The sequence below is a fragment of the Paramisgurnus dabryanus genome, chromosome 17 (genome assembly GCF_030506205.2).
Source record: "Paramisgurnus dabryanus chromosome 17, PD_genome_1.1, whole genome shotgun sequence".
NCBI lineage: Eukaryota > Metazoa > Chordata > Actinopteri > Cypriniformes > Cobitidae > Paramisgurnus > Paramisgurnus dabryanus.
In genome coordinates this window covers 21263571-21286170 of record NC_133353.1, presented here as the reverse complement: position 1 = coordinate 21286170, position 22600 = coordinate 21263571, and the positions used below count along the sequence as shown (strand labels likewise).

General features: G+C 37.7%; 2 protein-coding genes across 16 annotated transcripts in view; one reads left to right on the top strand and one right to left on the bottom strand.

Moving 5' to 3' along the window:
• smoc1 (SPARC related modular calcium binding 1) overlaps positions 1 to 7947 on the bottom strand; it is a 77057-nt gene extending 69110 nt beyond the window's left edge. For all 14 annotated transcript variants that reach the window (XM_065288686.2, XM_065288690.2, XM_065288684.2 and 11 more), the window contains exon 1: positions 7595 to 7947. In XM_065288686.2, the coding sequence (XP_065144758.1) occupies positions 7595 to 7699 (105 nt within the window). In that variant the 5' untranslated portion in view covers positions 7700 to 7947. The remainder of the gene's footprint in view (positions 1 to 7594) is intronic.
• A 6481-nt stretch (positions 7948 to 14428) lies between these two features.
• ccdc177 (coiled-coil domain containing 177) lies at positions 14429 to 21011 on the top strand. 2 transcript variants are annotated; one of them, XR_010544444.1, is made up of 3 exons: positions 14429 to 14726; positions 15599 to 18762; positions 20876 to 21011. XR_010544444.1 is itself a non-coding variant. In XM_065288695.1 (3 exons), the coding sequence occupies exons 2-3, from the start codon at positions 15605 to 15607 to the stop codon at positions 20916 to 20918; spliced, it is 2541 nt and encodes an 846-aa protein (XP_065144767.1). In that variant the 5' UTR covers positions 14429 to 14726; positions 15599 to 15604; the 3' UTR covers positions 20919 to 21007. The 2 variants fall into 2 exon arrangements, 1 of the variants encoding a protein (XP_065144767.1); XM_065288695.1 differs by having other exon boundaries at positions 15599 to 18102; positions 20876 to 21007.
• Positions 21012 to 22600: the final 1589 nt, after the last annotated feature.

Genomic DNA, 22600 nt, shown 5'->3' with positions numbered 1-22600 from the left:
CAGTGTGAGATCATGTGCAGTGACTGGGGGGATAAGTCAAGATTAAGAGTGATGAGGAAGTGATCAGATGTGTGTAGAGGGATGACCTGGGTTTGATGAGTGGAGCAGCAGCGTGTGTAGATGAGATTTAAAAGATTACCAGACCTGTGGGTTGGTGAAGTGGGGACTCACTTGAGGTCAAATGAGAGATCAGGGTGTTGAAGTCGGCTGCCAGTAATTTCTCAAGATGGATGTTGAAGTTACCAAGTACTACTAGAGGAGTACCATCCTCTGGGAGGGAAGACAGAAGTACATTTAAGTCCTCCAAGAAATGTCCACGCTCACCTGGGAGGGCAATAGATAACTAGAAAATTGATTTTAGTAGGGTCTATGTTAATAATAAAAGAGTTGCTGTCACACAAGGGGGGTAAGCTGCTAGACTGACTACGTCAGACTTCGTACTTCCGCTCAATTTTATTTCACTTCTGTTCTTAGTCTGAGATATCTCCCATAACCATTTTCCTAAGGCTTCAAAACGGCCGGCCCAATCAGCAGAGGGTGGGCCGAGAGCCGTGACATAGAATCTAAGCACTGAGTGTAAGATTGTAGTTTACAGCGGACATGGAGACACAGAATGCTATTCACTCTGTTGTGGAGAATATTCCCGGCATTTGCCAACTTAAGCCCGAACAAGAAGAGTGTTTGTTAAACATTTTGAAAAATCTGCAAAAGTTGTTCACAAGCCATATAGAGCAAAAAGTTAGTACAAAAAGTGCAATACTCAATTGCCCTGTCGGTGTCCCTGCTCGGTGGAGTCACGCAGCCAAGTCGCTGGTCTTTACACTCTTTAGTCTTCAAATGAGGAGGGCTGCACGAGATGAGGCTGCTGCGACCGCTGACGTGGTGGACTGACTGTTTAAGTAACTGCTTGAATTGTGTAATTGAATTAAGCAGGCCACGCCCGACAATATTCAACAACAAACAACTATTAAACTTAGCTAAAACAACTGGTGGTGCAAAATTAGAAAGGAAAATAAGATAAGATGCAGAGATAAAAATTCAAACGCTCCTGTAGTGTTCCCAAGTGTTGGTAGGGCAAACACCCGGGAACACAGATAAAGTATAAACTGAATGCACTGTAAGTCAAGGTGGATAAAAGCGTCTGCCAATTCCATAAATTAACTATAAATGGTGTCTCGGTGAACGCTGACATAAATGCTGACATTGTTTTTTGCTATGTTGTGTTTTAACTTTGTATAATAACGTGTAATATCATATTAGCAGGAGTTTTGTGGTACTGAATGTCAGCACAGCTGTTATTTGACCACAGCTTATTATAGCCATAATTAAACAAATAACTCACACTTCAGAATTGGCCAGTTCACTTTTTTCTTTGCCAACAAAAGTAGTACCAGAATAAAGCTTTACATGTCACCAAGCACCAAGATTAAGGACTGGTTTGAAACAGCGTATGTGAGTAGGCTCCCTTTCTATACTCAGCAGGCTCCAGCATGTCTCTGGGTTTTGGAATGAAGAACAATAAATGATCCCGGAACAAGAGGAAGTTGGGAGGATATGCTGACTTTCAAAAACTTCTACCTTCCACAGTTGAATACACCTGCAAGCAGATGCCTACCTTGCACCACATGCATCATGTTCACACACTGTGTCTTACTTAGCCAAAACCTTCAGACTGACAGCAGAAGCAGCTTTCTTTTACCAATGACCATCCAAGAGACCTCTCACTGACTTTGTTAAGCAACCAGTCATAGTACAGTACAGCTTTGTTTTCAGGTGGTCTGGTAAAAAATGCTACACACGTCTTAAAGAAATCATGTAGAATTCACACATTTATGCTTGTATATGTAAAGCGCAATTTGCACATAATTTCTCCTCTATCTCTCTAAGGCACTAAAGCACACACCACTAACACCTGTAGACTTGAGTGAGATCTGGGCTGCGGAGGGGTGCAGAAGTGCTTGGCTCCCATCCGCATATAGAGTTGCGGGAATGCAATCTTGGCATGGAATCGCCTTACTGTGTTTGTACTTTACACATCTGTACAAGGTTTTGATGATGCATTCAACAAGGTATGTTATATGCCCCCCATCATTTAAGTACCCACAGAATGTTTCTAGTACTCACACTAGGTTTGTTATACATTTCCCGGGCAGCTTGACCAAACTTCCACGAAACAAACTTTAATGGAGTGGAAGCTCTTAGATTTGATCTATAAATGGAGCAATGAATAAAATGAGGTAACGCTTGACACAGACGTGGGCCACCTGCCAAATCAAGCATTTGTTCATTAGGACAGCAATTTATGAGAAATAAATGCTGGGGGAATTCATATAGTCGTATCTTTTAATTGAACTACTGAATGAAAACAGATTAGACTATGCTTTGTCATGTTGGAAAAAGTTCACACTCTATGAAGTCCATACTTCAAAGGGCAGGAAATATTGAGGTTTTCTAAGCAGTACTTGTGTGGATCATGAGAGAGGTCCCAAACCTATAAATAACTCTGAAAACGATGAAGATATTTAGAATTTTTTTAAATAAAACAAATCTGGGGCCCCATTGACTTCTATGAATATTAATGGTTCCCCAAGATCTGCTAGGTTACAAGCAATTTTCAAAATATCTTGTGTTCAGCAGAACCAATAAATGTATACACATTTGGAACAACATTAGTGTAAGTAAATGATTACTGAATTTTCATTTTTGGGTGAACTATACCTTTAAAATCAGACCTGCTCGAGAATTGTGGTAGACTAATGTGTTTTTGGATGTTGTTTTATTTTGCTTGATACCAATGTCTGCCATATCCGCAGAGTAGAGTAGCCAACACAGTAATACAATTTCACAGTAATTCCTACAATGTAATGGTAGGAACTAATATGTAAACAAAATTTAGTTGACTATGTCATAAGTTACTGCATTTTAAGTACAAGTTAATTTCATTACAATAAGTGGACATATCAGTGTCTTGGCTATATTCAGATCTATCCACCTGTTTCTTGACGTAAATGTGGGCGCCGCCATCTTTGAGCTTTCCGGTTCAACCTGATCTCATGAATTTCCGTGGCATGGTCACGGATTTTTTTGCTAATTTTTCCGTGGGATTCTCACGGACCTCCGCATTTTTTCGTGGCCCTGCCTCAACTTTCTTTTCCATGGCATTCTCACGGATTGGTTACTCAACTGTTTTGTCCTATTGTCTTACCATTGTCGCTTCGGTTTAGGGTTAGATTTACATAAAATGACATCCCTACCCAAACCCAACTCTAACCCCAGCGCCAAGCGACAATTGTTTAAAGTTTAGAAAATATCAAAGAATACAACAGAAAAAATGGCATAAACCAATATTTAAAGTGACTTTAAATACTAACGCAAACACCAAATCTAACCCTAAACCGAAGCGACAATGGTTTGAAAATAGGAAATAGGAAAAAGCAGTTGAGTAACCAATCCGTGAGAATGCCACAGAAAAGAAAGTGTGGCAGGGCCACAGGAAAATGCAGAGATCCGTGAGAATGCCACGGAAAAATTAGCAAAACCGGTGAACCACTAAAGCTCCATAGTCTATTGCGAAGGACACAAGTGTGCCGTTTTGACTGGCGGTTTAATGTTTATTATGAAATCCAGGAAGACCAACATAATTTGTGCAGTTAGGGGATGACATAATAGCTAGTACCAACACAGTAAATCTCTACAAAACATTTGTTTTAACCACAATACATGCACAAGAACTGAATTTGTATGTGGCGCACATGCACTCATGATCTGTATTTACAAATCCATCCAGTAAAACCTTTCATAGAAACTACCAGTAAACAATAAATACAATAGTTGTTTAGAAACAACTATTATGCTGATAAAAACATGCTGATTTAGCTGATTTATTTATTCTGCTACTATATATTATTACAAAAATGCGATTACAGTACAGAATATATACGACATAATCTGCTTAGTTAATGTTTAAAATAGTTAATAATGTGTTTCCGCATACTTTTGTTATGTTTTAAATGAAAAAGCATATACTTTAAAAAGTAAAATTTCATAAGCTCATGTCTCCACCTAATGTTAGTGCGTAAGAAGCGATGTAATAACATTTTCATTAAACAAAAACAATACTCAGTACATGGAGTAGATTAATATGTTTATTATGTGTTGAATGATACTGCTGACTGTGTTGGACCGCGTGAAGCTTGACGTGTCTCATAAACAAATCCATTAAAAATTGCCGTTTAAAAAAACCTCACACCAGAGGGACAGTTGTGACATTTTAAACTAGCCCCTGAAAAGTTAAAAACACGAAGTCTTGTTAAATTCCATGTACAAACACTCAACTGACTTTCCCATTGTAAAGATACTCGTATGTCTCTTTTATATATGCGCATTGAAGACCCGTCACCTCTGATCAACAACACAAAATGATTGAATATATCTTCATATATCAAGCCACTTCTTAATTTCATCCTCACACTGGTTCATACATGGCAGGTGTAGTAAACTGTTTAAATCATGTTTTATGCGTGCTCCCACTACACTGCTTTCTACCGGCTGACTATTTAACCGGAAGTCTCGGACTGGAAAGGAAATACGTAACATCAATTACTCCCGTGTTGGATAATATTACTCATTATTGCATGGCACTTCAAAAAATTAATCTTTAAATGAATTTAAAAAAAAATGCTCCTGACATTTCAGTCAAAGTTCTTATCTGTGGTGCTAAAAAATGACAATCATGTGAATCATAAAAAAAATGTGACTAATGGTTTTTTCAGCTGTCTTAACTCTGCCAGCTTAAATATTATGCATCTGTTTTTGTGTTATTAAACTTACTCCTAAACTGGGCTTAAATTAAATTTTAATGTTACAGAATGCTCCCTATCAGGGTTTCAATGTTTTGTCTTAAATCAAAATGTGTGGCATTTTCCTACTTGTTCTGCATTTTACTAAAAACACTAAACTGTAGTGAGACAATTTTATAACATTCAACCAAAGTTCTGTCAATGCATGTGGGCCCTAGAATAACAGGTGATCAAATACTCATAATAAATTTGTAATTTTGCAATGTATAGAAACATGAAAATGTGATTAATACTGTAATGATTTTTACATGCATTTGATTTGCTCATTGAAGACCCTGTCAGGTTAGTTTCACAGTTTGTCATTGTTTTAAGATTTGTATCTATGCATGTATGTATGTATTTTTTAAATTTTATCCATTTAAAACTATGATGTCATGCCAACACAATGATCATGTTTATCAGACATGTGATAGTTCTCAGTTCTCAGTGACCTTTACACAGGCCCAGTTTAACCAAAGATCAAAGATTACCTGGCAAAATAATGCCAACTGACACGCTGGTACATTCACTGTACCCAAACACTTTACTACTTGTTTGACAGAATCAAGTCATATGCAAATATTCTCTTCTGAGTTTGTGAGATATCAGAATTGGCCTGGTAGAAGAGTTTTAAATTACTTTGACTGGAAAAGTGTGCTAAATAAATGTTAACCGTGGAAGAGGAAACCTGAAATCTTTCTGCTGTCAAAAGACACTGCTTTAGCCTTTTTATAATAAACGCAATCATCTGATTGACTTTTTGGAAAGAGTTTGATTCTCATGCTGGCCAAAAATATCTATGGCTAAGCAGCCATAATTTCATGTGAAGCATTTGGTTCCTGGAGTGAACTAAGTACAGAGATAAGCTTTTACAAATGAGCCACAGAAGGGAGTTTAACTCTACTGAAGCATTTAACTTAGATTTTTAATGGCTTTTTAAATACAACCTATTCAACCTCCTGTAATGATTAGATGAGGTTGATAAAAAATTGCCAGAATTATACGGCTACTATTAAATTTTTTAAGCTGTATAACCCTTGCCAATAGAGAGGTAAGCAGATATGATTCCAAAAGAGATAAAAGAGTGGGGTGCTTTACACAAAAAATATGAGAAAGAGACTCCAAATATTTGATAAAAGTGCAACATCATTAAATGGAATTGAATTGGCAAAGATTAATGCTTCCCAATATGTCTTATAGCAGCCAGCATCTAGTATTCATCCCACGTAAATTTATGGAGAACTTTATAATCTTAATGCAGGATAGCTATTTCAATGCATAATCATTTATTTTCCTTAACTAAGAAATGTGAATAGAATGCAAGAGATGTACAGAATGTGAATTTGGGCAGAACTGATTCAGAAAGCTTTCATCTGAGAATGTTTTACTCTTCTTAAACCTAGTAATACATTGAACTAAAGCCTTATGTGTACAATGCAGATTAAGTGCATTGGAAATATTTTTTAATAAAAAGTGTAACGTTGTTGTATCTGTTGCTGGAAAGGTCTCAGAAAATGTTTTAAAAATGAAACGTCTGTCTCTTTTATTACTAGGTTTTAACATGCAGATGGTGTGTTTCTGAGATTTAATGTCTGCAGGATTCATTGATTTTTATCCTTACTCCACAGGCACTCTGACCACAAATATAACAATATTTCTCGCTATCTCAGTCTCACTACCACTTACATTTCCACTTCCAATGGCCAAACTTAATAGTTTAAGTGTAACTTAATGACATTTTGTGGCTGTCACAAGTATGTATCTGCCAGGTCTTTTAATCCAAGGCATTTACAGTGCATTCGAGGTGCACATTTAGACCAGTTGAAAATAAAAGGGAACAGCTCATCACAGCATCACAATAACAACCTGACAGAAGCTTAATCAAAGGTTTACATTTATGTACTGTAGGAAAGATCATTTTTAAATACAACGTATAGACCTACTATTCAATATTGTCTGCAAACTGATTCTGTTGCAGAAAGAAATAGTCCACACAGCCTTTGTTGAAATCGTATGAAATGCTGCACTGGAAAGGCAATGGTCCTCTTTTCTATGGGCACAGAGGGGTGCACAGGAAGCAAAAGACCTTTATGACAAAAGGTCAATGGGTGTACTCAAGTCTCACTGACAATCCCAAAGCACAATGTGTCTCAGCAAGCAAATCTCCACTATTCAGCTAAATCACTAAAAGATGCTATGAAATTGCCAGTGAGCTATCCATTAAAAAATATTTAGGTAGTTTAAAAAGCGCATTTGTGTAAACTTAATAAGTAGGGAGCAAGGTTTCAATCTGCATTGCAAATTGTATTTAGGGTGCAATGCAATTTTCTAGTAAATAATTTAACGCCACTGTATATGGCAGCTAAAAATGCATCGTAATGTTAAGGGGTTTTTAATTATGAACGTATAAACGTATTTAGTAAATACAATAGCTGAAACAAGATATTATTATAATCAAGGTATGACAATAAGAATGCAATGCAAAATACTGAAGTATATATATTTTAAATATTTGAATTTGGAAAAATTAATTGTAATAAACGATGATGCTAGAGCGAGTGACATGATGCAAGCTAATGTTCTAAATTAACACTGATACCTGGTCTAATAATAAAATCATTATTTTCTCATAGTTTTAATATGTTATTGGTACGCATTGACAGCATTGAATGACACAGAAAAGTGCACTTTCCAAATGCGCAAATGTGCGCAGCGCAACATCACGCTGCAGAGAGCGGAGTTGCGCACAGACTTACCCTCGGACCATTGGACTTCTGCGCGGAGGCTGGTGGGAGGCACATCATCGTCAGAAAGATGAGGGAATTTAAAAATACAAAAACGATCAGATTCTGAGAGTACATTCTGTCTGATCGTGAAGTATCAAAACAATTCACAGCCTATATTAAAACTTTATAACTGTCAAAGGTCCCAAGTTTCAGTAAATTCCAAAAGTTTGTTCCCAAATGTATTCGTCCTCACAGGGGTTTTCCTTTACATGTGTAAATGATGTTCAGTTTCATAATGCCTGATAGGACGCATACAAGATGATGGTGACAGTGATACACTCTTTCCACCGCGTGGGACGGACGGTCCTATCCAAAGCTACAGGTTGAACAGTTTGTCTTTAAAGCTGGGACGCGTTTAAAACCTCAGGAGGAGGGATTATATGGTACGACTGACATCTAAACGGCCCAATGACAGCTTGCTTTAACGGGGTGGAGGATTAATCATCACTAGACTTTGGTTACCGCAAGTGTAATGACGCACGGTGCTCTACGATCATGACACAACTTTTTTACAACATATTTATTGGAGTATGACAGTTTATTGTTATAGAAAAGACTGGGGTTTTATATGATATATTTTTATATTTGAATGTACTTGATATCTTCACACAGGATATGTTAAATTTCTAGTTTTAGTAGGTCTATTTTGCGGTTTTATTGTTTTTAAGTATTTTAGAGACGCGTTTAGAAAAGTTTTAGATGAGTGTTTTATTTTATGAGTTGATGCATTATAAATACAATATATAATAATTTGAAACCACGTCTTACTTTACATAGTTTGTCATGTGTTAAAGAAAATGTTGCATTCTCAAGTCAGTGACTAAACAGAAGGTTCCCATTAGAGCAACATGCCCCGTGGGTACTGTGAACTATATGAGGTGTATCTTTTTTCCTGGGCAATATTGGCTGTACATGATACTGAATGGTGGTTTCTGAACTGAAGACTTTAAGTCTTGGTTATAGGAAAATTGTCTTCAAAATAACCTTAAAAAGGGCATCCATATGTTAAATATTGTAATAAACTAAATTATCTATCATCATCTTCTATTAACCCTACTTACAAAACCTGTGCAAATAACACATTTTTTTAAATATATATTTTTAGACTGAGGTCTGTCATTCCAGGTTTAAATTTATTTGACCCTGCCTGTGAAACCATAATTCGATAATAAAACTTTAGACTGGATTTCATGCACAGGGTCACACTGTGTATCTGTCTAAAATTCGGATATTAAGATTTCTTTGCAGAAGACAAAAATTATGTACTGTGTACAGTATAAAGATCAGGTAACATTTCAGTCTGTCAAGTTTAAATTAAACTTTACCCCCCCCCCCTTCCCAAACCAAACTAAATTTGAGGAAAGGAAAAGATGGATAAAAGCAAGCTAACACGGCAACGTCCATGTATTTATATATTAAATCAGACAAGCAGAACTCAGCTGCCTCTACTGTTATCGAACATTGCGATGTGAGATGTACCTTGATCTGTCGTGGATTTTCAGTCGCTTGGACTCTGCTGTGCCAGCTGGTCCTTCCCGACCGGGACTATGTACCGTTTTTCTGGGGGAGGGGACAGGCAAAGGAGTGTCTAATGGAATGTTAACGAGATCACTTTATGTGTTGTATCCACTTTCCTCCTGCCCTCTCTTTAAACCGTGCAAAACAAAGACACTTTCTGGTGTGTGAAAATTAGTTTTTGGACAAACGTTGAGCACTGCTGTTGTCATTTGGCTGGACTATAAACAAATGTCTGACAAGGGCCACAGTGAAATAAGAGCGTGAACAAGCTGAAAAGGATTGTGCTGCCCAATTATCACCCTGACCCTTTCGACAGATCCTCAATGGTGTTTCACTGTCTGTTTATAGCAAGCAAAGCCGACAGAAAATTAGCAGGTGTCTGTAGACAAGACCAGCCAGCCCAAACCTACGGGCACCCTGCCGACTCAAAATGCAATTATTGCCAGGCTTTGAACATTTCACGGCATTAATCATTACATCACTACAGAAAAAAAGGTCTTTCTGCCCCATACTCTTGTATTATTATGATGTCTAAGATAACTATGACAGGCCTACTTCATGTTAAGTGTCCCTAATACCTTTGTACTTTAAATTGGGTGGCTCTTACAGCTGTTAAACTCATTTACAGCTTTTGTAATTAGACATCTGGACTAAGCTTTACTGTGGTTTCACCAGCTTTTAGAGAAGTCTACACCAGTCCTGAGATTCCTTTAATGTCCTTGGCAAAAATTGTCCCCTTCAATGCATACATACCTGTTCAAGTCATTGAATTTGTTTTTTTTTTTATAAATTATAAAGTGGGAACATGAGTATTGCTCTTTGCTTTTCACATCTTAGGAGACTTCACAATTATGGCTCATAATAGTCAAATTAGTATACTGTGGCTCAGATATCAGATATTGTCTTGTGACAAAATCTGACAAAAACTTTAGTTTTTATAGAAATCTCAATTTTCTATTAAAGTCTCAACTTTCTCTAAATTTGTCTCATTGCTGTCTAGAAGAAATGCTTAAGATAAGAGAAACACTATTTTGCCTATTCGTATAAGCTCCTTTACTACTTTATCAGTTTAAAATGGAATATGTGTTTGGGGACTCATAAATAAGACATTACAGTGTCCAGTATGTCTTTGTCCATATTTCTCACAAGTGCCTTTTTGACCTTATCACAGAAGAATTAGGAAAAGACTAAAAGAATATGGACAGAGAGGGGACTTCAAACAAGAGAATGTGAGGTCAGATGGAGAGCCCTTTCGCTTTAAAGTCTGTCATCTGGTTTTCATTTGTTGAATTCCATGTCTTTTACATATACTGGCTGCAGTTTTCACAAGCTCCCGTATCTGGAAGTGTCACGTGATTCCAGCCTTGGCCAAAGTCCTCAGAGGGTCCAGTTATTGGCCTTTCAGCTTTTACACATTCTAACTGTGTCCCCTAAATAAACTGGGAAACCTTTTAACACATACGCTAACATTAACAGATTACCTTATCATTCACTCAGACTTATCATTCAATTGCCTTGTCAAATAGATGAAGAGCGTTTCATAAAGAAAGAAAGTTCAGAGGAAAGTGGGGTGTGAAAGAACTATTGAGACAGTGTCCAATGAGTGGTGTGTCCAACACCTGCACTGCCTATTCACCCAAGTGTTTACACACTGTCATCCACAATTAATGGCTCTCAGGGGTAGGGCTGCCTGCCCTCTGCTGGGGCCTCAGACCCTTCCTAGGCCCTTATGAGTGCCTAATTGAGCATAGCACTCTACTGATTGAATTAACAGCTTGGTCCCAGGGAACTTCACCCCAACGGCAAGGGGGAGATTCACTCCCTCTGTGCCAGCCCGATGGAGGATGGGGAAGGGGCAAAGGGTCGAGAGCGCAAAGTTGTCAAAATGTCAGCAAAGCGTGGCCCTTGGTGTTGGCAAAACCAAGCTAGAAATGTGAACTGGGGGCATTCAGAGGTCCAGGTCTTTGGAAGGACAGGCCTTCCCCACCAGTGCTGGGTCCTAGAGCTGGGTGGAGTGTGTAATTACATGTCTGCTCATATAGTGTTTCATGTGATTTGTTTGTCAAAGGATGGATTTTGTGATGTCACATTTACCCCAAAATCAAAAGATTAAAAACAAGGGATATGAAGGTGCATTTTATGACAACAAGGGAGATGTTCCTTTCAAATTATCATTATCGTAATGCGTTAGGATGTTTTAATGTACTTTTGGTTTTGCTCTCGCATTATTCTAATTGGTGATTCTTGTTAAATGAAATGAAATGAAATTAGTGAGTTGGTATATGTGGTTTACGGGGACATGAATAGTGTATAATGACATGTTTATTATGCTATAAACATGGTTTACGGGGACACATGAAGTTAAGGCTTAAAAAACATACTAAATGATAGTTTTTCATAGATTAAAGCACAGAAATGCTAACAGGTCTTTGTAACAGGGACTGGGGTAGGTTAGGGGAATACAATATAAAATGCATTGCGTCTATGGAATTGCCCACGTAAATCACATATGCCAACATGTGTGTTTGTGTATCACATGGCAGCAACTAGACGTGGTGAAGACGACTTGCTGAAGTTCAAGCCGAGAATCAAAATGCGGAAGAAAGGGGATTTAAGTATCTTTGAACGTGGCATGGTTTTGGTGCCAGACGGGCTGTTCTGAGTATTGCTGGTATTTTAATGCACAGGCATCTCTATGGTTTACAGAAAATGGTCCAAAACAGAGAAAAGATCTTGTGAGTGGCAGTTGTGCACGAAAATGCCTTGTTGATGTCAAAGGTCAGTGGAGAATGGGCAGACTGGTTTGAGATGATAAAAAGGCATCAGTGACTCAAATAACCAGTCGTTACAACCAAGGTATGCAGAATATCATCTCTGAATGCTTAAAAATCCCACTAACGCTTCCAAACACTATTATCCAACCTCAAAAGACTTCAATGTGTGGATGACTGGGCTTTTCATCCAGAATGTAGCCTTGTGTGGAAATATATTTCAACTATAATAATTGTATTCATATGTTTATTAACTGAAAAGAAATGTCTGATATATCATGTCCTATAATCCGTGAATAAAGCATCCCAGATGCAAAGATATAGGCTTGAATATTTAGCTTGTCAGTACTGTCAACACTGGACACCAAATGTAAAATGTCATAATTAAAATTTCAATGAAATTAGTATTTGATTGCTAGATGATTACTGCACCATTGTGAATAATCAAAGTAACCTTGAAGATTCTACTAAAGCATGCAATTTATACTATGTCAGCTTTTTGTATCCCACTGTTATTTCGCAGGAATCTGGACATTACATCACGGTTCATGAAGGAGATGCCATTCAATTAGCTAATAGTTTTTTTATAACTAAAATGCAATCCAGATGAAAATAAAAATCAGGCATAAAACGATCTGTTGTTTCTTGATTAGGGCATGGAAACTTTTCCATATGCTAATCAATGAACCCTAACCAACTTCAGTGTTCCATAACTACACTAAGCAAACTCTCTTTGACCCCCACCCCAGCACAATTTTGAGGACATACCATTGCACTAGTGAACTGTGGAATGACTAGTTGCATCTTCCATTCCCACTACTCCCTTTTTCAAATCCCATGCTCGCCAATGACAATGTCTTATGTCACAGGCTTTCTGATAGTCCACAGTGCACGAACAGGGTCAGATAAACTTACACTACTCCTCTACTGGGTCAAAAGTTTAATGGGTCACCACCACCACAGATTCATCCAGTTATCTTATCCCATTCTTTGAAAAGTTTATGCTGGACAGTCTCTCCAGATGCCCAGGGAATCAAAACGCATCCTGGGTTTGTTGGAATTTTACAAAATTTCACAGAAATAAGTACTTTATGGTGGAAATGCAATAACTCGTTATTTATAATAATTCATGAACGGTGGCGGCCGGTGCACAATGCGAAGCTCATCATAACATGTATGTAGCCCGTCATGTGCTTGCCATTTAAAAAAAAATATGTGTTGCTGCAGACGCTTCAAAGGGGTTTATGATAAAAGAGACGCTCACGTTTGCCAGATACTTGCTTAATCTCATGTGTAATCAGAGTTTAGTGTTAAGTAAGTGTCTTGCGAGTATTTCGTGAACGTAAGCATCTGTTTTATCATAAATTCTTTCGACGCGTGTGCAGCAGACGTGAATTTTGATAAGACACATGATGCATATGTTTTACATGACACAACAACAGATATTTTGAAATGACAGGCAACACACATGACACTCCAAACATTTCTTTAAATCTGCGCCCCTCAGAATAAAAGTCACTGGCCGCCACTGTTTCATGAATATGCATCTTTTTCTTAGGCAAATTTGTCAAGAATATTTGTTGTCAGAAAACATATCTGCAATGACAGGACACAAGGCTGGTGAAGTGTGCATGAGTGTTTTTGAAATCAATATTACTGTACATGTTATGAACACAGGTTTCTTTTAGCCTCTATTAGCTTTTATGTGTACTAGGTTAACTCCATTTTTATATTCTTATTTTATTTATAATGTATAAACATGTTTTTCTTAGGCAAATTAAGGCAACATGTTGAATGCTGAAAAGTCTCTTTGGATAAAAGCGTCTACTAAATGAATTAATGAAAATGCCAACTGTCAGCTACTTTCAAGTGTAATGAAAAAATATACTTAATATGTATTATTATTATTATTCATTAACAATATTATTAATATCATTTTGTTAGCTAAAACAAATCAGACCACAGAGTTTTTACAAATAAAGGTTTAGGTCACCTGTTTGAAATTGCTGGTAAAGTAAAACTTAGTTGATATTTTGTAATATTCTATGATATGAAATTTATTTTAATGGGATGTATTGTTACAAGCTTCAGGCCACTAAGCAATGCAGTTTACTTAGACCCACTTGATCTTTATTCATATTATGTCATATGGCGTCCCCTAGTGTACGTTTATACGCAATACAATAATAAACAGATGCTTTCAAAATTTTAATTCCACATTAATTACAATTTTCACAAAACATTACAAGTTTTTTATGATGGCATTAGGCTATTGCGAGTTTTATTTATTTATTTATTTATTTATTGAGGGGGTTTACTATTATACGAATGAATATCATTATTAAAATGTTTCATAAAATAATGTTATGTTTTTCGAATAGGCTACCTACCCATTTACCTACAGTAGGCTACTTTTCCTATTTTTAATTTCCTATTCTTTAGTAGGCTACTTTTCTACAATTTAAACGAATCAAAAATATTTTTTTAGGAAAGGGCAAGAATTACAAGATCCTTGTCTTAACCTGACAGCATTTCTTATAAACAGACAGATTGGCCCCACATTTTCTGTACACTTTTCGCCGTGGGCATTATACATTCATAACAAGGGGACAAAGAGCTGAACGTATGTGTTATTTTTAGCGGAGGCGGAGCGCGGATGCTTGACGGCCTGGATGCGAGAGTGTCAAACAGCAGGTGGAGACTGACTGACTGCTGGAGGACACCGAACCGACCACAATATAAAGCGCGTTTAATATGAACGAGAGGAAATATCAGTGACCCGATCAGCTCTGAATGCGTGGGACGTGATATTGGTAAGACCTTTCATTCTGCAAACGTGAGAATTTGGGCAAAATTTCGTATTGCGTTGCTTGAAGGCAACTGATTTCTAGCGCATTATTGTAATCCGATATTATTGCACTGGGTGCACTGGGGAGCGTCTAAGAAGCATCTGCCGTGGACGCGATTTAAGACGGTGGTGTTTGTGTGTTTTTAGGTTAATTGTATTACGTGTGATGTTTCTTTTAACGTTTCTATACCTTACAAACAACATCTGTCCTTTTTGGGCCTAGAAAACTGTGGACGTTATATATTGTGTTCCTTGCTGTACACATTAACGTTAGTGTCACTACTATAAAGGGTGTATATAGGCTTACGTAGTATATTTTACACTATAATAAAGTTAAAGCCTCCAAATATATCATATGATGCTTATGTTTATTATGAATCACAATCTCGAAATTTCGCATAGATCAAATAATAAATTGTTAAATAAATATGTATGTTATTTAAATATGTTACTGTATGCAACTTTATTATTGTTATCATTATTATATTAAAATGTATGAGTGGGGTGATCTTTTTTCTGATCATGCAGATTATGATGTACAGGCTGGATTATAAAGGGATAATACATTAGATACAGTTTAATAGATAGATAGATAGATAGATAGATAGATAGATAGATAGATAGATAGATAGATAGATAGATAGCATAAAAATATGCATGCATGTGCAAGCTTTTCAGCATATTTCAACCTTAAATTGCACCCTTAAGCTTTAATCTCTTTACAGAACACATTAACCCTTGTGATTTAATTCTAGAAAATTTGTGTGTGGGTCATCCAGCATTGTCATTGCAGCATTGCAGTATTCATTATTTCTGTCTCTTCTGTTGATTGTACAGCAAACAATGGTGGACCCACTGGAACCTGACGACCAGAGTAAATTCAGAGGGCCTCAGATTGAAACCCCTGCTGCAGCCTCTGAAGCCCCTTGTCTACCTGAGGCAGGTGATGATAGAGAGAATAATGTTAGTGTGGATCCCTGCCCACAGACAGAGCTCAATACCGAACCCGTACTGAGCTCTCAGGAGCCAAGCCAGCCACAAAGCAGTCAACCGGAAGAGCTAAAACTGCATTTGGACCTTTACAATTTTGATTCGCCAGCTGCAGAAGGCAGCCGATATGTACTTACAAGCCCTCGCTCACTTGAGGCATGTGCACGTTGTGGAGTGAAACCGGTAGAGCTTCTGTCACGACCACTGTCTGATTTTGCCCGTGAGGCTCCAGGCCGCAGCATGCGTGTTGCCACAGGAATGTTTGAGATATATGAGAGAGATAGACATGCTAAACTTCGTCACTGCAGAGAAGAGAGAGAGCGGATTGTCAGAGAGGAGAAGAGACGGATTCTACAGGCTGCTCTCAACAATAATAGTAGTCCACTGGCTTCAGAGAAGTCACAGCAAACTGTAAATGATGGATTGTGTCAGGAGAACAATAACAGTTTAACTAGTTCTATCCCAGTCCAAAAACAGTCAATTGCTTCCATTGGTGTACCCAAAAAGCAAGCAGCAACACCTAAAAGCACAACACAAGGGTCGGGACAGTTGTCCACCTCCAGCTCTCCTTCTGTCTCTAAAGCTAGTCCACTTAACTCTGCTAATACTGCTAAAGTAACTTCAGCAAAAAAGTCTAAGTCCTTTGAAGCAGAATCTCAGAAAAAACCTCAAGGACCAAAGCCTTTAGCAATGCAAAAGTCATTGCATTCAGCTTCAGCAGGTCAAGGTCCAAAGAAAGTCTCTAGTACTCCAACAAAAACTGCAAATACTTTCCCCAGATCAGTACCTAAACCATCTTCTTTTCCAAGGACACCAACCTCCCTTGCTCCAATAGTGTCAAAATCTGCTATCCAGAGTCCAGCCAATAACATCACTAGTTCATTTGCACAACACAACGGACACGCTATTTCCAAATCAAAGGTTAGATGCAGAAGCCACTCTTTGGAGTCTTTGCAAAGGAGGCGTGAAGCATTTTGCTCCTCTACTGCTTCAACAACTAACACCACAACTACCACTTGTACCTCTTCAGAATCCGCGTCTTCGTCCTATAGCTGGGAAGGAACAAGAGATCACTGGGCTAAGACATCAGGCCCTCGTGCCCGCACTTTAGCTACCTTTAACTCACTGATGGGTCGCAGTCTGAGCTTGGGAGACCTTAGTCACTCTCCACAGACAACGCAAAAAGTGGAACGCATTGTAAAGGAGGTAAAACGCAGGGGACTTAAAGCTGTCCCAGAACGTGACCGGAAGATTGCTGCATTGATGCTAGCCAGGTACCAAGAGGAGGACATAATGAGCCAGACACGCTACGTAGCACACCTGCAATGGGACAGTGAACGGCGAATAGAGGAGCTGCGTCGAGAACGTGAAGAACGGGAAAAACAGAGAGCTGTGCAGCAGTGTCAGCGTGCATGGCAGTCACAAGTTTCTACCCGGCAGCGCTGGCTTAACCAGCAGGAGCGAGTGGCTGCAGAAGCGAAACTTCGTCAAGTGGTGGAAAGTGAGGAACGTTGGCGTGAGCTGGCCGAGCAACAAGAGCGCAGCAGACTGCAGAAACTGCAACAAGCAGCTCGTGAGGAGAGACACAAGAAAGCGCTACAAGAACAGAACCTTAAAGCTCTGGAGGAAGAGCGAGCAGCCATACTTGAGCAGGAGAAGCTTCTTCTGAAGGAGAAACTGACCATTGCTGAGCTGAAGCGGCAGGAGCGGGAGCACCAAAGTCAAGAGGAGCGGCGCGGACTCAACCGCGCTGAGAAGAGGCGGCATGCAGCTCTCATCCAAGAGATTGCGCGACGTGAAGTGGACGAACGGGAAGAAGCAAGGAGGTCGGCAGAAGAGAAGCTGAGTAGGTCTTTGGAGAACTACGAACAGATACAGGAACGACGTGGGCAAGAGATAAAGGAGAAGGCTAAGCGAGAAGAGAAGCAGATCCAGAAGGCACGACGGGCCGCTGAGCTACGTGAACAGCAGCAGAAGGAACACACAGAGGCAAAGGCTCGGGAAGCCGAAAAACGAGCACAGCAAGCAATACAAATAGCTGAAGAACGGGCACGGGAGAAGGCCCAGCGTGCAGTGCTGAGCAGGCAGGAAAAGGAACGACTTCAAAGACTTAATCGTCAGCGTGTAGAGGAGGAGGAGAAACAGCGGCGGTTAGAATTGCTGCAGTCCATTGAGCGCAAACTGGAAAAAAGCGAACAGATTTTCAGAGAAAAGCGTGCAGTGTTGGAAAGCGCCAGATCGGTGGCTCGTGCCTCTTTCCACGTGCGAGACCGTGTTCGGGAAGAAACTAATATGCGCACATTTGACAAGATGGCCCTGGAAGCGCAGTTAAATGCAAGTTTGGTTGAAAAGTGAGCCATTCAGCTGTGCATCTTTTGCTTTTTAAATGCACATGTGTTTAGAAGTAAGCTGTGCTTGAGCCTACATACTAGTCTCATGACTAAACTACAACAAAATTGATGGACTTGCCCTTCAAGTGTTGTAACCAACTTCATATATTTATTTATTTCCTCATGATGCTGCATCATTTTTATCATGACATTTAAAGAAATATTTTTATGTATTTGTACTATTTAAAAGCTAATCAAAGAACTTTCTATAATGTTTGGATGGTCAAATGTTGGAAATGATCGTTTTTGCAACTTGGCTGGCTTGTTGCATTGAGAACTGTAGATAAAGAGGTCATTGTTTACAAGCAAGCTTGGCATTATGGCAACAGTGATGGCTTTATTTCTTAGAGGAAATAAAGAAGGAAAGGGGACAGAAATCTTTTATAAGAGTAAATTATTTTATGGAGACTCTACTTTAAGGGATTTAGGCTGCAGTAGAGTCATCAGTGACTTGAACTCTAGTGAAATGCTGACAAAGCATTACAGCCTAGAGTAAGGACATGTCAACAGATGATCTCAGCACAGTGTAATGAAGCTGATGAAGCACACAAGTATTTGGTCAGCAACAGAATCATCAGTTTTCATCAGTCAGTCACAATGACGTCCCCTGCATTCCTTCAGGTGTGTTCATTTGCAATCACTTTTTTTTACTTTTCTCATAATGAACTCCATTTTTGGGCATGTGTTTGGAATGAAATGCTTGCTTACTACATAATGAATACCGTACAGTATACATTGTATACTGTCTGCTTTTTTAGTAAGTGTAACTTTAGGCTGTATGTGACAATGGACCTTTCCAACAGTGGTATGCTGTGTTACATAAATCCTCATCATACTGAAAGCATTCACTGGCATCCGGTTATCATCTTGGCTATAGAGTAGGACTTTAAAGTAAAAAATAGGAGATGGGGTGTCGGTTGTAAGCTAATTGCCATATTGCTAAAAGTGCCATCTCATCTTGATACACATCTAGAGGACAGAAATTATTGAAAGCTCACATTAAGATCTGTGAGAAAAGCAATGCAGTGTGCGGTTTTGGACACACCTCCCAGTAAATTCCTATGAGAGCTTAGGCCACAGTGATGCCTGTCACACCAGCCATCTGTCACAGGATTTTTTTGTATTGTACAACAGTCCAGACCCTAGGAAAACTGTTTTATTGCTAGCAGATTTTGCTGTTTAAAGACACATTTCTATACCCAAGACAGGATAAAACTATTTAAGAAAAAAATAAAAAATCAACTAAATTCAACTAGGGTGAGGTATGGAATGATTAATCAATAACACTTTACAATAAGTTTGTATTTGTTAACATTGAACAATAATACTACGTCATTTATTAATATTATTTCATGTTACTGTAAGTTCAGCATTTACTAAAACAATTTTAAAATCAGAAGTTGTAACTTTAGCACAATTATATTGGGATTACCAACGATTCATAAATGCTGAAAAGCTGTTAAACTGGAAATGTAAGTTGATATTTGCCAACGCATTCACTAATGCTAACAGATACAAATGTATTGTAAAGTGTTACTTATTTAAAGGGACACAAGGCAGCATTTTTATGTTAATAAATCATTTTCGTAAATAGGTATATGGTTAAATGACTTATTACCGGACGAATGAAGACTCTCTCGCCCTCCCCTACCGCCTATAGGAAGAATACCCCACTTGCAAGTTCGCTGTATCCGACCCGGCGTCCTTCAGTCTCAGATATCGCGAGAAGCAGGATCACTTAATGGCAACAACACAGAGGCAGGCGAGCTAAACACGGCTAGCGATTGTTGCAAATGGCAGAGCCGGGAAGAAGCAGCGAAAACCCTTGACGGAAGAAAGAAAAATAGCTTTTTAGAGCTAATATATATATTAGGGTGACGATACGTGCCATTCTTCCCGGACGTGTCCTGGCCCGGATTTCGGGTGCGTCTTTCGGAAGTCATATTTGTCGACCGCATACGTCATTGAAGATTGTTATTATTATTACAGAAAAGCAACAGTTACATTTTAAGGTAAGATTGAAACTACGATTGCATTTCTTATGTTTTTAACTGAATGACGTTTGCGGTCAACAAAGATAGATAGATAGATAGATAGATAGATAGATAGATAGATAGATAGATAGATAGATAGATAGATAGATAGATAGATAGATAGATAGATAGATAGATAGATAGATAGATAGATAGATAGATAGATGTAGAAAGATAATATTTGTCTAAAGTTATATAAGTAAGGTCTATAAGTTCATCTGGAAGAATGACGTTTTCCCTTTGCTTGTCTATATATATTTATTTATTTATAATTCTATTATTCTCATGCCCACTCTCCCAATAAAAAAAACATAACACGAAAGCAGTAGTTTGCCTCGTTTATATCGGTCGTTCACGGTAAAAAAGTACTTTTATGCATGACAACACAATAAAAATAAAAAATCAGTTGGAAAGGAAATATTACTTACCTAACTTAGATAACCATAGCTGGATTGGAAATAAGCTTATAAACTGGGTTGCGAGGGGGAGGGACAACAGTTCGTTTTTAATGTTTGAAAGCATTTACTTTTAGACACTAGGGGGAGCTCATAGAGAAATAATACTCAGACTTGCCTGGTGTCCCTTTAACTGTTGTCATTGATTGTTATATAATCCTGTTTAATACCACATCTCAATTAGTATTTATGAAAGCAAAGGTTTTATGACATTGCCTCATATATGATTTGTTTCTTTTAATGCAGGATTGGGAATGAAGAAGATGTTGACATCCGAGGGCTGATTTAGTTAAATAATCCCTCAGAGGCTGCAAGAGACATTTCACTTTAATCACAAGCCCTTATTCCCTTTGTGACAATGACTCAGCTAAGCATGACGTACTTGGAAGTGTTAATAAACACTGAAGCCATTTTACCAGCACCATATCCAAAAACCTATAAACACTACATATAACAGCATTAAATGCCCAAAAAAGTTATTATTAAGGCTATATTACAGGTAAATTTTTATATGCATTTTAAATAATTAAACAGTGGTGCTGATTAATAAAAAATATGGATAAGTCCTATACATGTGAAGATTTCATATCCCAATGTTATATAGATTGACAACAGAGGCTTAATGTAAGCTTGTGAATCATTACAAGACTTAAATCTCTCAACGTGACAGAGTAGCTATAGGTTTATTACATTTCAATTTGTGAAATCTTACAAGAATAACCTCACTTGCAAAGGTCTTACACTCTTAGAACGGATGTGTTAAAAACAACACATTAGTGTTGATTCTGGGACGACACACTAAATGCGTTATTCCAGAATTCACCCATCTCTGTGTTATTATTGAAACAACACATTTTGTTCTACTTTTAACACAACTTGTGTTTTACTTTAACACACAATGACACCTAGGGGCAGTTTCCCGGACAGGGATTAGCTTAAGCCAGGACTAGGCCTTGGTTTAATTAGGAAATATAACTAGTTTTAACAAACATGGATTACAAAAACATTACTTGCATTTTGAGGCAAAACAAAGGGCACTGATGTATTTTAAGATATGTCAGTGCAAGTTGTTTTTAGTCGGATAGCTCTTACATTTATGTTAGTCTAGGACTACTATTCCATGTCCGAGAAACCGCCCCATGATGTGTTAAAATCTTAACACAAAAAATGAACACATCCTTCATTCTTCAAGAGTGTATGCAATGTTTCTGCATATTGATTTTAGCTGTAAAAGTTTCCAGCCATGTTATGATGATGATTGTAGCATTCAAAATAAGTACTCTTTGTAAGTTACTGTATGATTATTATTAAATATTGTTTTCTGTAAGAGCAATATACTTTGTTACACACTATAGCTTATTGCAAGAAAATAAATAATAATAATAATAATGGCAAAACTTTATAAAAAGGTTGTTAGCATTAGTGAATGCATTAGCTAACATGAACTAACAATGAGCAATAAAGTCTATCTGCATTTATTAATTTTTGTTAATGTTAGTTAACGCCAGTACAATTGTTCATGTAAGTTCATTTTACATTAACTTATGTTAACAGTTACAACTTTTGATTCAAAAAATGGATTAATGCTAAAATTAGCATCAACTAAGATTAATAAATGCTGCAGAATTATTGTTCATTGTTAGTTCATGTCAGCTAATGTACTTCATGTTTACAAATACAACCTTATTTATAAAGGTTTATTAAAAGTTATAATAAAAATGATAAGAAGCTTGTTCTAAAGTACATGCAGGGTGATATTCTACTTGAGTCCCAACAATACATTTTAAAAATGTCATAATGTGGTTTAAAAAAAAAATAGTTTTTTTTAAATGTGTCATTTTACTTTACTGATTGCAAACAATGTTTACTGGACCAGTGTGTTGTTAGATAAGTTTATATTTTAATCTGACTCATGACATTGTTAAAATCACATTTTTTGAAATATTCTTGTGAATACTGTAGGTCTATATG